The sequence below is a fragment of the Emys orbicularis genome, chromosome 11 (assembly GCF_028017835.1).
Source record: "Emys orbicularis isolate rEmyOrb1 chromosome 11, rEmyOrb1.hap1, whole genome shotgun sequence".
In the NCBI taxonomy this organism is placed as follows: Eukaryota; Metazoa; Chordata; order Testudines; family Emydidae; genus Emys; species Emys orbicularis.
Window position 1 is genome coordinate 61,579,801 of NC_088693.1, and position 16,060 is coordinate 61,595,860.

General features: G+C 42.7%; 1 protein-coding gene across 1 annotated transcript in view; it reads left to right on the top strand.

The window, feature by feature from the left end:
* Window positions 1–16,060, top strand: part of PARD3B (par-3 family cell polarity regulator beta) — a 657,306-nt gene that overhangs the window by 524,930 nt on the left and 116,316 nt on the right. Inside the window, exon 19 of the mRNA XM_065413438.1 lies at window positions 12,906–13,016. Coding sequence (XP_065269510.1) covers window positions 12,906–13,016 — 111 coding nt within the window. The remainder of the gene's footprint in view (window positions 1–12,905; window positions 13,017–16,060) is intronic.

Below are 16,060 nucleotides of genomic sequence, written 5' to 3' on the forward strand. Positions count from 1 at the left end.
GGGAAAGGGGAAATGAAAGGCAGAAGAGATTTAGAAAATGGAAAAAATAATAGTCGGGAAAGGAGGCACTTAAACTGATAGAAATGAGGAAGGCAGCGATGCAAACTAAACATAGCCATATCTATTGGATAGAACATGGAGTGGGAGCCCGGTATCTCTTCAATTCTTTTCCTGGCTATACCATTACATTTCTGTGTGACCTTGGCCAAGTCACTTAACCTCTCCATCTCAATTTCTTCATTTGTAAAATGGGTATAATAAAATCTGCCTAATGGATGTTGTGAGGATTGATTGTTCCTGAAGCTTTTTGAAAGGTGTGAAGTGTTGTGGACATTAGGGTGAACGTGTCTCCCGAGAACAGGGGGGAATGTCCTTAGCGTCCATGTCAGTTTTACCCAAAACTGTTTTGTCCTGTTTTTCTTATAAGCCTACAAGCCCCAGTGGGCTTCCAGTGAGCAGCCCCATTCTGCAGAATCCCCCAAGCCGGCTCACGCCGAGTCAAATCCGCAAGGTGGCAGAGAAGGAGCGAGAAGCATGTGGCTTGGTCGAGGAGGGCAGTATTGCCAACCCCAAGAATTGGAAAAATCATGAATCTGGAACCTCAAAAAATGATGAGATTAGCTTTAAAACTGAGATTTTTAAAAATAAATGTTGGGGTCTTTTAATTTGTCTTCTGGTTTCTGAGCCTTTAAGATACACCCACTTCACATTTTCAGGCTGTTCTCCACAACCATGAAGGCTAGAAACTAACTTTCCTTTCAAATCAGAGTGGCGATTCTTGTGCAGTCTCTTGATTCTAGCAGCTGGAGCTTTAAGAAATACCATGAGACTTGTCAACACTGGGAGAAGAAGTGTCTCCCTTAGCTGCAAATCCCCTCCTGTGTACATCTCGCTGATTCCCACCAAAATTATCCACAGTGTACCTGCCATGACCTGTATCCCAGCTTTCTACTTAGAAATTCTGATCAGCCCATATGTTAAGTTAGGGTGACCAGACAGCAAATGTGAAAAATCGGGACAGGGGGTGGGGGGTAATAGGAGCCTATATAAGAAAAAGACCCCAAAATCAGGACTGTCCCTATAAAATCGGGACATCTGGTCACCCTATGTTAAGTAGAAGCAGCATTACTAATAGTAGAAAGAAAGTGAAGTGGAATGAAGGAAGAGAGAGAGAGAGAGAAAAAAAACAAGGGAGATGTGGTAGATTTTTTAAAAATTGTTTTATAAAGTTTGGATCCCTAATGGCTGTCTTATTGCAGCATTCATGTGACAACTGATTCTTTTCCTTTCCACACCCTCCAAACTTCTCTGACCTGGACTGTTAGGAGGTGGAGGGGGTGAAGTAGACCCCACCAAGGAACAATGTCCCGGTGTAGCCTATGTAAAGTAGAAATTAGGGTTTGTCCTAAGTTAGCCTAAGCGTAGAGAAGTATGGAAAATTGAGTTCCAGTGTGAGTAGAAGTTAGAGATAAGTTGGAGACAGTAAGATGGGGAAAATGGAAGTTAGCAAGGTTATGTTGCTGTTAAGTTTCAGTTACTGGTTTGAGCAAGGTTTTTAATGAGTTCTTTGGAGAATTGTGAAATGTATTGAAATGGTATCTATACTGATAGTATTGGAAGGGCATTGGTGCAGGTATTAATTTAAAGAATGTGTAATTTAAAGAGCCAGTAAGGAGGTAGCAGAAATGTGAATATGGTAATGGGAGGTTTGTTAATTAGTGTTATAATGGATTATAAAAGGGGTCGTTTTTGTTAATTTGGGGAGAGCGCCAGTTAACCTCAAAGTGGTACTGTTAAGTTCCAGGACTATGAGGCTGTGCTTCACTCTATTGTCAGTGGACTGATCACCCACTGATAAGCTATTTCATCTTTGAGTGTAAGTGGTGATTGCACGCCTGTTTGCTTAACTAATCATTTTTCTTTTAAGTAAAGTTTGCTGTTATCATTCAGAGTGTCACCCAGGGGTCGTCTACTAAATACATTTTCTGTAACTGACCCAGAGGCTCAAACCTGAAAAATATTGGGTTTTATTGCACCCTTATCTTTAACAACTTAATATTAACTGGGAACATTTCAACATAAAGAATACAAAGGGTTACACCAATTCAGCAGAATCCCCAGCTGCACCCAGAGGGAGCAGCAGATTTAGCAGGGAGTGACAGAGAGACACCTCAATTTGAAGCACCAGTTGGTTGCTCTGTGAGTCTCTCTCTTCACCCTCTAGGCTTGGCCTTGCCTCCTTCAAAAGCTAACACTAAGAAGGACAGGCTCCAATCAGAACCTGCATTTGTTTTCTCCTCCCTGCATGAAACAGGGCCCCAGACTCCTCAGAAGGGAGAAAGGTAGCAGGCCATCCTGGCTACCAGTTCTTCCTGTCAGGATTGGGAATCCATTGTGCTGGGGTGCTGTACAAAGAGAATGGAAGGCCTGGGCCCCGCTCCTAAGATCTGTTTAAAATTGGACTCAATCCAAAAAATGTTAAGCTTTGGGTTTAGTTTGTGAATTGGGCTATTACGGTTTTGCCAGTTGCCTCTCTGACACAGTGTGTTAGTGTATTTAGCTGTTAACCGAAAGATTGGTGGTTCGAGCTCACCCAAAGACAGTTTTTGGAATGAGGCCTGATAAGTCTTCACATATGTGAAGGGCTCTTATAAAGAGGACGGCGATCAATTATTTTCCTTGTCCACTGAAGGTAGGAGAGAAGTAATGGACTTAATCTGCAGCCGGGGAGATTTTAGGAAAAACTTTCCAACTAGAAGGATGGTTAAATTCTGCAATAGTCTTCCAGTGGAGGTGGTGGAATCCTCACTATTAGTTTTTAAGAAGAGGTTGGACAAACACCTGTCAGGGATGGTTAGGTTTACTTGCTCCTGCCCCAGAGCAGGGAGCTGGACTTATGACCTCTCGAGGTCCCTTCCAGCCCTACCTTTCTATAATGCTATTATTCTGTTTTGATCAGAACTAACTTAACCATCTGTACTTTGAAAGAGCCTTGTTAGAACTCTGATTTCTGAGGAGGACGCTTCATTGTTAAAAAGGACAGCTTAGTGCAGCACCGTGGGCAGAGGGTGAACCCTGGGCTCAGAGAGGCTAGCCCCCAGCCCGCCCCTTCTGCCCAAGGCCCCGCCCTTCCCACCCTCCTCCCCCCGCCCCCCTCCAGCCCCAGGCTGCCCGAGCGCCTCCCCCCCAAGCCCCAGAGTGCCAGGTGGGCAGTGTGCCCCCCAGCCCCCAAACACCAGGCCGGTGGCGCAAGCACTAGGGTTGCCAACTTTCTAATCGCACAAAACTGAACACCCTAGCCCCACCCCTTCCCAAAGGCCCCCCCCCCCGCTCACTACATTCCCCCTCCCTCAGTGGCTTTCTCTCCCCCACCCTCACTCACTTTCACTGGGCAGGAGCTTGAGGTGCAAGAAGGGGTGAGGGCTCTAACCGGGGGTCTGGGCTCCAGGGTGGGGCCAGAAATGAGGGGTTCAGGGTACAGGAGGGGGCTCCTGGCTGGGGCAGGGAGTTGGGGTGCAGGAGGGGATGAGGGCTCCGGCTGGGGGTCCAGGCTCTGGGGTGGGGCTGGGGTTGAGGGATTTGGGGTATAGATAGGGCCTCCATGCTGGGGCCGAGGGATTCGGAATGTGGGAGGGGGCTGAGGGTTGAAGCAGGGGGTTGAGGTGCAGGAAGGGGTGAGGGCTCTGGGGTGGGGTTCCCGGCCAATGGGAGTGCGGAGCCGGTGCTCGGGGCGGGGGCAGCACGTGGATCCCCATGTCCTTAGGAGCTGGACCTGCTAGGTGCCAGGACAGGTAGGGACTAGCCTGCCTTAGCCCTGCAGCACCGCCAACTGGACTTTTAACAGCCCGGTCGGCAATGCTGACCGGAGCCACCAGGGTCCCTTTTCAAATGGATGTTCCAGTCAAAAACCGGACAGCTGGTCACCCTAACAAGCACCAGTTCCAGCCACCTATAGTCCCTGGGCACAGGCTGGCCCCAGCCTCAGCTCCAGCCACAGGGGGAAGAGTGGCAGAATGCCAGCGGGAAGCAGGAGAGGCAGCATCACTTACTGGACCATCCCACTGACTAAGAATAAATGAATTCAAGTTCTATTACTTTACTACAAAATTAGATATAAATATTTTAGTAGAAATAAATACAGTTGTTATGGGGGATAGATGTTAGTGCACATAAAAATAAGGGAATGACACCATTGAATGAGGCCAAGTAGATGTGAGCAGATGCTTTGCAAGCCTTATTCTCCTTACTCTGCTAGCATGTTTCAGTCTTGACCCACAAGAAGTTTGTGATTCCATCTCTGAGTGTTCTGAGCAAAGGTCGCCAGTGGCGTTTAAATGTGTCAGATTATGTTAACATTGATGTATAAGTAATTGTTTAATGAGATCTAGACTTAAGACCTCCAACCTCATTCCTGTTTGTGACTTAATCCAGATTTACCCTAGGTGTCCAAAAAGGGGTGGGGGAAATAAACACAACAGCATATTAACTCACTTTGTCACTCAGCCACTGACCCAATATTAGTCATCAGCAAGGTAAGCAGCTCCTAGAGTGCCAAAATATTAGGGAGGGCTTTCTGTGAAATCTGCCTAGCTTTGTAGTGGCCTGGCACTGAAATCTTTCAGGAAACTCTTGCTATTGGCCTTGTGATGGGAATAAGTAGGGGGCTTTAGTGATGCCTGATATGCAACCTAGTTGTCAGCTGTATCTATTCTGACTCTGCCTACCCCCACGCACATGCCCACAGTCTTATTAAAATGTACTAGGTATCACAGCTGGTATGTTTTTCTGACCACAGATTTCAGATTCATTATATGATGCATTTTAGGAGCTGACGCTTAAATTTAATACCAAAACAATAAGGAACATTTTCAAAGTAACACAAGTGACCGAAGCGCCTAAATCCCTTTTCAAAAATGACTTTTAGGCATTTAAGAGCCAAAGATTTATTGAAAGTCAGTGGAAAGTCAGTCATTTTTGACTATGGGATGTAGCTGCCTTTGAAAATTTCTGGGCTACCACAGGGATTACATTTGCAAACTCCATATAGGCTAATATCTAGAACAGTATTTGCTTTCACTTTAGATGTAATTACTTGCCTGTGGTATTGAACAAAGGGGGAAAAATCAGCCACTGGTATGGGAAAGGAAGAAAATAGAAGAATATATGGGAGTATGGTAGTTACACAGTCTAGTGGACAAGCAAATAGAACTTGGTGGATTGGACAGACTATAAATCAATTTCTGATTCCTCTGGTCAAGTTGTAAATCATGGCTGTGCCACAGTACTGTAGGGTTGATATGCTTGATGTGGGCGTATACACTGCTTGGAATGGGTGCCCCTTGCAAGAAAGAAAGAAAATGTTAATTAGGAGATCTGAGCGCTAGCTTGTGTGAACATGGAAATACAAGCAAGGCCACCATTTGATGTCACAGATTTCCTACAGTTAGTTAATATCACAGGAAAACACCACTTAGTAAAGGCACAATTCCCGCTCCCCCCTCCCATTCCGTACAATGTGAATACATTATCACTTGCTCCAAAAATAAATATCTTAAACTGTTGTTATCCTTAATAACCACCCTTTATCCCTAGTATTTACATAGCTAGAGAAGCTAATGAGTTATTCCACGCAACTGATTCAATAGATTGGCACAGTGCTTTTGCAGATGGCCTCTTCTAACACAGAAGACCTGAGTATGAGAGTGGAGTGCTTTCAGATGTCTCTTCCTTTCTGGCTCTGGTGGAACTACTGTATTGCAGAGGTGTTGCTCGGCTTTTGGTGATGGGGGATAGAGCTGCCCTATTAGATAAGTATTTCCTACCAGCCAATTCACACAATGTGGTACAGTGCTCACTGCTATTGAAGCTGAGGACAAATTCAACATTTAAAAGGAGGGATTTGAGGCATATAGACGTAAGGATAATGACGATGATTCTAGAGAGAAAATTGTAGGGGACCTGTCTAGACCACCTTTAGTCTGCAACATCTATGGAAAAGAGCTGACTCGCAGAAGACTAGATGGGGTGTATTTGTTTATCTGATATTGGAGCTTGTATTCTGTCCAAAACACCAAAATCAGGAGACATTTAATTCTAGATGACCATTTTTTATTGCTTTTCACATGGATGCTACAGTATTAAGCTTCACTGTGTAATGTAGGTCTTGCATTTGACATTTAGCTTCTGAATTTGGTCCTCTGCATTTAATATAGATATTTATTTGTCAAGTACTACAGCAAAGAGACTCCTCAGAAGATGTGATACTAGGAGTTTCTTGACTGACCCTTAAAGGTAGTAACAATTTTGGGAGCCAAGCATTTATATAAATGCTATTGGACTCTGTTTGCTTCATTCTATTGATGCCTCTGAATTTACGTAATCAGCTGTATGTAAAAATAAACACTTCAAGATTTGCATGTTCCAATGGAAAAGTTCTCTGCTGTGGCAACTTTTGAGTCAAGAGTCTTTTTCTTTCTAGAAGAACTTGAGTAGAAAAATATTGCACTATTGGTTTATTTTGTCAGGGAATTCAGAAGGCAGATAGTATGGGATGTAGAAAGTTACATGGAATATGGAGGGTTAATGCTCTATGTTCTTAATTTTAAATTCCAGCAAATATGGTTTCAGCTTTGATCCTATCAGGACTAATTCCTTTGTCACTCTACTAATTAATTCAGCATGCTGGAGAAAAGATGCTAATTTGAGCATCAAAGAAGTAGAGGGTGGGGTTTTTTTTGTTTTTTTGTTTTTAATCAGAGTTGTTAAAAAGATACATTTTACTCCCATTAGACTGAATCTGAAAGCTCCATCATTTTAGTCTTGTTCCCAACAGTTGAATATAATAAAAAATATGTCCTTGTTTCTCTCAAAATGGCATAAAAAACCAGCAGCAACCAATATTAGTGTTAATAATGTAGGCTTCTTTAATGAGACTGCTTCATCCTTAATAAAGAGAGAAATCTTCTGAATATCAACTTTTTCTGCTTAACCTTTCCTTTTCCTGTTGCCTGGAATCAGCTAAACACCATTGTTTTATTGCTGCAATTGAACTCTCTCCAAAATGGGTTTGAAGATGGTTAGCATGAGCATACTTTGATTTACCAAAATGTAGCTGAATTTAGAGCTTAATTTAAAACATTCACATCAGATTTATAGTTACAGAAAATCCAATAAATTGACCTGGACCGCACATAACTAAATTCATTAGCCTGTGACCAGATCAGTTTTCTCTTTCCTCAGATTGTCTCAGCAGCCATATGAATGCATAGTTTGATTGTGTTTACTGCTTAGAACTACTTCCATCTGCAAATAATTCTGTGCTCAGTGCAGCTTTTGAAGTGATCCATAGCAGGTTGAGTGGATTTGAGAATCCCAAGATGTCTATGTAACCCACACCCTGCTGGCAAAAGAAACCAAATCTGCTTACAGCTCCTATTGCTCCCTCATAGTTTGTGGAAAGGGTGGTGCCAGGCATGAAAGAAAAGGAAGGCGGGTAGCTGCCTTTGCTGAGCAGAGGCAATTATTCTCTATAGTGCTTTATTTTAAACTGTGACTGACTTGTGCTTTATATTTGTGTTGAGTGCACTTGTTCTCCAATCGTGGGCTACTTCTACTGAGACCTGCTATATAGTCTCTGTAGTACAGTAGCTTCAGTAAAATCTTTTCTCCCAATAATACTATACGGCTTGCTTAGCTTCTGTCCAATAAGTAAACATTTAATAACAACCCTTTTAGGTAGTTAGAAAAACACTAAAAATATAAAACAAATATTTAATTAACATTGCTGTTAAAATAAATATAAGCATAAAATGAGTCTAGAGCAGTAATCACAAGCAGTTAATCTGACTCACTAAAGATCTTTACAGCAATGTCTAATACCCTGTAAAAGTGTATGTATGAAAGTAATTAATCAAAGCACAGCATTGCTTCTAGAGAGTATTTCTTCTGCTGTAAAGCTGAGGGATAAAATAACTTAAAACACACGGCAGTAGCAGCAGTTAATAAGCTTTTTATAGTCCCTGTGTGGACCTGAAAATCATACCTTATTAGTATCTTTATCTTTCTTGCTCACCCATCTTACTTGCATTCAGATTTAATTTTGAGGGTTATTTTTATATTTCTAGTCTTTCATAGTGGAGCTGCTTTAATAATCTCAGCATGGGTTTTTTGTTCATTTGCTGTGAAATGGGTGTTTCTGTTATATACACTTTACAACTCACTCTAGGGTTTTTTCCCAAATAATTTCTGGAGATGCCATGGCATTGTTGGGATATGTGCGTGTTTGGTTTTTTCATGTCTTGGACCAGTTGAATTATTTTTCTTTCACCACAGATGTTTGCAGTTCCATTCTTTATTAGCTGCAGTGACACCTACCGATAGGGGGAACCTAATTAACTAAAGAATTCCCAATTGCTGAATTTAGCTAGCAAGCTGCTTGGGACTGTACCCAGCAGATGTTTCTCCTGCTTAGAAGTATGGGGACTTTATAGACCTCCCTGCTTTTTAATCCTTGAAGCAAATATCAACACATTTGAGATCTGGAAACTCACTGTTCAACACAGAAATGAAATGTTGCCATGACCACAGTTTTAGGTCTTGCATTTAAGACATTTTCCCCAGGAACAACAGGGAAGGACCATAGAACAGGAGGTTTGCTTTTGTCCTTGAAATCTTGAAATTTAAAAAGGGATGAAGACATTGACAGAATGAACAGTCCAGTAGCATTTTTTTCACAATCTTTTAACATTCACTGTAGAAATATAAACATTCCCTCTTTATATACCAGAACCAATAATATAGTCATAAATATTCCAGTAAGAAATCACACATTTGGTATTCAAAGAGTTGATTCACTCAGTGTTTCTAATGGAAAATACCTTAATTATTCTCAGGACGTTGGTGATTTCTTTCAATGGGTAAAGCTAATGCTAGCAAAGGGAAATCCATCTGAGTAGTACAACACGTTTGCAAGAATAGTACATGGGCTTTCACATGAGGATGACTCACTCATTTTCATCTTTCTGAGGGCAGATCACGTAAAGAAAATCCCTCGCTATTTCTGCATGCAGGAGTAGTGTGCTCAGAGCATTTGGAATATTGCCCTTGTATAGTGAAAAGCATACTAATGATTCTACGTCTACAACTTCCTTCACAGGCATTACACCAGATAATCACTATATTGCGTAGGACACATAAATGCATAACTTTGCTACATGTTTTTTTCCCCTCTATTATTATTTTAAGTGGTTTCATTCCACACAAAATAATCCAAGCAGATGTATACAATCTATTCATTTTTCAGGTCTTCTAATTATATTCCTCCCTTTGCTATATAAGTTTTTGAATAAGTAACAATTCTGTCAGATAGTACCTTAAGAGAATTTTGCTACATACAGTGTAGTGGAAAGAGCTTTTAAAGATTGGTGTGCAATAAATTTATTCACTAATGGTTTCGGTCTTATATCAATCATTTTAATATAAAAAGCAGGTTTTACTGTAATCCAGTTATTTGTTGTCTGTAGATTTTGTAAGCCTCGAGGCCAAAAGCCATTCACTTTTCACAAAATTTTCATCTTAACTTGATTAATACCATAACACAGTTGTTACAACAGCCTTGTTCCCATACATTAAACTCAGTGGGAGTTTAGAATCAGGCCCAATGTGAGGTTAGCAAGGAAAGAATTTTGTCCCCCAAACGTTAGAGAAATAACAGAATTATGCAAAATTACAATAAGTAGAAGTTAATTTCATCAGCATAAGTCTGTGGTAATTTAGAACACATCAGAGAACACAGACCTTTGCAAATACCATAACTTTCAGGGAATGATGTATACATGCAGTCAGAGAAGATGCTGGATATTTTGTGGTTTTATGCAGTACATATGTTTTTTTAAATTGGTGTTGAATTTTTGCAATTTATATATTCTCTCTCTCTCTCTCTCTCTCTCTCTCAATGTCCATGCTGTATTTTTGCTGTTCTGCAAAACATCATCATAATAATTAACAATAATAATAATAAGGAATAGATTTTTAAGAGTTTAGTAATGAACGGAAGAGGCCAAAATCAGAACATTTCCCCAGCCTTAGGCAACATATTGCATATTTAGTATGGAAGGTAAATATTGTAAGCCCACACAGCTCTAGGGTGTAGTCAAAAATAGCAGAAAAACTTGTTTTCATCAAGACCAACCCACCATTGCTAGTTTATAATTATATTTGACCTTACCAATTTGTGGCAACAGCCGCTATACTAGCAGACAGCAGTGTTTGTGCAAAGAGATGTCAAACTGGCAGTTATTACAAACAAAACTATCATTTTATTAAAAAAATATTTCCTTTTGTAAGCAACAAATAATACCCAGACTTGAAAGTCAGAGGGGTTCAATCTTTTTTTTTTTTTGGTATGCTACATATCTAACTTTACCTCCCTACAGCAACACAAAATGCCCAAGAATAATGTTTTCAACGTCTATAAATACTCAAAACAAATACTAGACTCCACAAAGCCCTAACTGATACTGTGGGGGAACTGTAGGCAGGAAGAATATAAACAAACTGCCAGAGTCAGATCAGGGCCAGGACTCCAGAGCTAATACATTCTCTCTTGAGGATACTGCCATGAGAGATCTTCAGTGAATATGCAGGTGCTGGAAAACAGATTCTTTTCCCATCCATCCTGCAGGTGTTGGACTAAGGTGTGTAGGTGGGTTTGGTTTGGTTTGTTTTTTCCCTCCATTCCTATATGAAATAACATCTGCAAGGTCCCATCTAGCTTTTCTTTTATGCCTGTGTCTTTTCACCAGTCTCTGTGTCCATCTCTCTTGCTCAGTATTCTCTCACACACGCATGTTCTCAATCACTCTCTCGCATATAGGTATACACACCCACATGCCTGCCCTTACCCGTCTCTTCCTAGCTGCAACGTTCCCCCCTTAGATTGTGGAAAACTCCCCTTCACATGTATGCAGCTCCAGAGTCTCTGGAGACCACAGGAACCCAGAAGCTGATAACGGAGCCAGAGTGTAGACTTTCTGCTCGGAAAGAGCACAGTTATGAAATTGAATGATGCTGATAGCACCGTAGTGAGATGGGCCTATAGAAGGAGAACCAAGTGTGGTTTGTGGGTCAGGTGTGTGTTTGGAACAGGGATCCCTAAAAAAGTGGCATGTATTTTCTGGAGCAGCAGGCCATTACTGCTTTAAATAGGACTTGGGGCTGTGGCTGCTACTGCAGAGATGTGGGGAAGAGTAAGATGAGGTATGTACAGACACATCCACCATACCGCCAATATACCCAGTCTCCTTCCTCATTCCATTGCAAAGAGCCACCCTGGATCTCTTCTGTACCTTTACAAGGGAGGGTCAAGTCCTCTTGCCTGGCACCTCTGCTGCTTCCCCCTCCTCCTCCACCCTCACCATGTTTCTTTCTCTCACTCACCCACAAACATGCAGTGGCGCTGGAACATTTTTAGTAGTGGGGGTGCTGACAGCCAGCCCCCTGACCTCTGTCCATGCCCCTCCTCCCCCAAGCTGAGGCTGGGGGCAGGGCTGTGTCTCTGTGAGGGGGGACCTGTAGAGGGGTAAGGGGGCGGAAGCTGTGGCCAGAGCTGGGAGTGGGCAGGGGACCAGCCGCTGGGACCCCACGTGTACCGCCACTCCCCACTGCCTATGACACCATGGTTACACTACTATTTTTATGTGAGCATGTCTGCTTGAGCTGGACCTCACACCTCTAGCTCCACAGGTAGACGTAGTCTGACTGAACAGTCACAGTAATTCCGCTTTGGTCAAAGGAGGTCTGTGATGTACAACGTAAGTCTATGTAGTGTAGTTCAGCTATCGTACTGAAGGCAGTTTGGACTGAAATGAAAAATAAAAAAGGATAAAGGAAAGATCACCGAGGAAATTTTACTGACTTCCATAGAACTATTCAAAAAGTTGTGAGGCGTAGTAATGAAGTTAAAATACAGCATGCTCCATGAAGAAATATTTTTTGTAAATCGTTAGCCTTAATTTGCATGTAAAGGCACTTGGAAGGTTGCAATATGATAAAAATGACTGATCATTTGTAACATATGAAATTCAGGAATTCAAATTTGGGGGGATGGGAGGGTTAGCCCATAATGCCGTGTGTGTCCAACCTCAAGATCTAACTCAATGAGAAATGAAATATAGCTCTGCCACTTAATAACCTCTTGCAAGCTCTGTGAAGAAAGGAATATAGTTTTGCATATCTTCGTACAGTGCCTAATACAATGGAACCCCAGGAGTGACTGGGATCTCTGGAGCACTCTCATAATATCAATATTAAATAATAATATATTATTAGATAGAAAGTAAAACATTTAAGAGGGGACTTTTGTGAAGTCGCTCTCTCTCTCATCTTGCAATAGGGCAAGATTTATTTTTGATCCTGATTGCACCTTCCTGTGATTTTAAACAAAAATCAACCCTGTACCTTTAAATTAAAGCCATATGCGAACGAGTGACAATTTTTACTAATAGGAGTAGAACGTGGTCAACTCTGTATGTTGGCACATATGATTGCTCTGAAGATCGCTTTCAGAGAGCGTATTCTCTGGTAAGAAGAAACTTCAGCTACTTTGAAATGTATGCTAATAATAGCTTAGCATAGCAGCTGCTTTTGTTTCAGGTCTTGCGGTGTGGTCATTTCTCTAACGCACTCAAGGTTCAAATACATTCATGATCAAATATTGTGTAAATGGTCTATAGTCAGAATTATTGGTAATTAATTTTATTATTGCGATAGATCCCTTACTCTAGGCAATCGCTCACTACGTTATCGTTGCGTAAATCTCCAGCTTTGTTGTCTAATCAATAAATATTGCATTTTTCCTCTACTAATTCTCTCCTCTTCTCCTGACCCTTCCCTAATGTCTTAATCAGATTTGGAAAGAAGAAAGAGGAGAAAGGTGGGAAAGCTGACGAGAAGGGAAATCCAAAACACAGCACACTGAGAGAAGAAGAACTAGAAAAGATGAAAGATGAGCGTGAAAGGTGAGTAAATCGTGTAAACATCTATGTTGATTAGAAGAACAGACGGCAAGGACCTCCTATGTAGGAGGGAAAGCCAGGGCAGTTGTTCCAGGCCTAGGCCAGTGATATGCCATCCCAGCCCTCTGCCAGTCGGTCTCTGCAGTGCAACGTTGTTAGGCCAGACTTCTGGTTTTCCCTTCCTGAGGCTGCTGCCATGCTGGGCTACTGCATAACAACATCTATTCTGCTTCCTCTACTTCTCTGATAGTGCTTAATGCATTCTCTGCCCAGCCTGGTGCAGCAGCTCCTCTTCAGGGCCCACACTACCCAATGCCAGTAAGGGGACCTTTGCCTGAGGCCTGGCCTCATTTCTCCTCCCGTCCCTCCCAATGCTACAAGCTGCTACTTCTAGAGCTCTGTGCACTGGGGGCTCCCCCTCTCCTCCATAAGGCAGTAGGAGCAGCTTCTTATGGGCCTCCAGGTTCCCTTTCTTCCTCTAGCCCCCATAGTCCTGAGACTGAAGAACCATTGTAAACCAAGGAGGTTTTATTTTACTTCTGTTTTTGTTTTTTTCCCTCTCTCATAAAATATACACTGAAACCCCGCTATACTGCGATGCTTGGGGTCCAAAAAATTACATCGCGCTAAATGCGGGGTCGCGGTATAGCGGGGTTTCAAGCCCGTCAGTGGTCCCCAAGGCAGTGCATTGATGTGCGCCGCCTAGTGCCCCTAGTGCCCAGCAGGGGAGAGAAGCTGCGGCCCCGTGCCTGCCGGGGACAGAGAGCACCGGCGCCGGCAGCCCTGTTGTTCTCTGTCCCCGGAAGGCGCGGGGCCGCGGCTTCTCTAGAAGCTGGAGAGGAGCCGCGGCCCCGCACCTGCCCGGGACAGAGAGCACCGGCGCCCGCAGCCCTGGAGCTCTCTGTCCCCGGCAGGCGCGGGGCCGCAGCTTCTCTCCCCTGCCTGGCACTAGGCGGGGGCACATCAATGTCCCGGCAGCCATCATGGCGTTGCGGACCACTGGTACAGTACATACAGTACTGTATTACTGTGTGTCTTAAAGGGGGGCCAAATTGTGATCGCGTTATATGCGATTTCGCGTTATGGCGGGGCGCCTTATTGCGGGGTTTGACTGTATCTGTCCCATCCATAATCTCAACAACCTCGCTGCCTTTCCAGCCCAATAGAACTAATAGCTTTTACTTCACCTGACTCCCACCCTCCTGAGTTCCCACTCTTGAAAAAGCCTGGAAAAATAGGTAATCCTTGCAGTGCTGCCCCGAAGGTGAGCAAACGCTTCTCTCCTGCTCCCCAATAAAGACTAGCCTTCTGGGTGCAACCACATTCCCACAAGGTGGGTCTTTGTTCCCCTCCAGTAGATGGTGCACGTAGGGTGACCAGACAGCAAATGTGAAAAATCGGGACAGGGGGTGGGGAGCAATAGGAGCCTATATAAGAAAAAGACCCAAAAATCGGGACTGTCCCTATAAAATTGGGACATCTGGTCACCCTAGGTGCACGTAAGAGGTTAATGAGACTGCTACAGTTGCCATCAAGGGGACGCAGTCTCTTAGCTCAAGCAATAGTGGCACGTGCTTTTCATATGAGACGTCCCACGCTGTGGTAATGTGTGTTACCTGGGGAGGGAGGCACACTGCAGGGCCCTCCTACCCTCATTAGAGTATTCTGCTCGTTGGGAGATGGGGAGAAAATGGGCATCGCTGCTTTCTCAATGTACCCGGGCAGCTGCCTTCTCTCTCTTCGCAGGGATGTCACACACACAAGAGCTAAGGGGACAGCCCTACCTTTGTGTTGCTGGTCACAAGCCATTTGAGACATCTAGCCTCCCTTCATGCACTGTTACCCAGTTGGGAGACTATTGCACAATGTATTTTAGTCATGTGACCTGGTGACTAATGGGATTTGATGGGAGAAAATATCCCAAAGGTCACTAATAATATTTATTCCACTCATTTCAGGAGATGGTGGGCTATCCAGTTACTGCAGTACTGATATTGAATATACTTACCCAATGTTTTAATAGGTAGTTTATCTAAATTAAATAATTTCAGGGTAGGATTTATACCATTTGCTTTAAAATTTCTGTAGCATGTCCCTGGTTTTGCCAGGCAGTTGAGTGCCACCTTTATTTTAAACTGCTGATTCCCAGTTTGGATGCTGGCAATTTGAGAGGTATGTGTCCTTCATTTTAAAGAAGCCAGTGTCTTTTATTAGGATACTGGCAAGCTAAGAAGTATGTATCCCATCTGTTAAAGGGCCAGTGTCATTTACTAAAATGTTGGCAGACTGAAAGGAATGAGCCCTTCTGTCTAACGGGCTAATGTTCCAACTGGACATGAGATAATTGTTCTTAACATTTCTTTCGTGTTAACTGCTTTTTAAAAATCCATAGTCACTGACTGACAGTAAATCGGCACGGGTGTATTAGAAACAGGCAGCCTAATGTCTTCATCATTCTGTTTTCTCTTCTCTAATAATGATTTAACTTTCTGCCCTGGAAGTGTTTGAACTGAAATGGAGAACAGCAGGTGAACTTAACTGATATTTTTAACTCACTTATTTGATTCTTCTTCCACAATGCAAATGAATAGAAATATCACCCTCTCCTCTTCAGGTAATTCTGCTTACATAAAAAAAATACTCGTATTATCCCCAAAGTGGTATAACATACATTGTATATGCAAGCAGGTCATGACGCTTCTCTAACTAAAACAAGAACATAGTTCTCTATGTTTGGTAGTTCAAGACTATCTACTAGTTGACTCTTGAACCCTATCTTGTACTACTGCTCGCAGGATGGCAAAGATTTTAGCAATGATAAAGGAAAAGTGCATACTGTAGCTGGTTTTCTCCCACACGTTCCTGTGCAAGAATGATATGAGGGTTTGATTAAGATCAGCTCAAGATAAGTAACCCAGTTTAAATGAAATTGAGTACTTTATATTGTTGTTGACTATTCACCTAATGATGATGCTTATGAAGACAGTATAGATGAGTTTTATAACTGTGTCCCAAGATTCAGTAATCCTATAATGTATAATGTAATT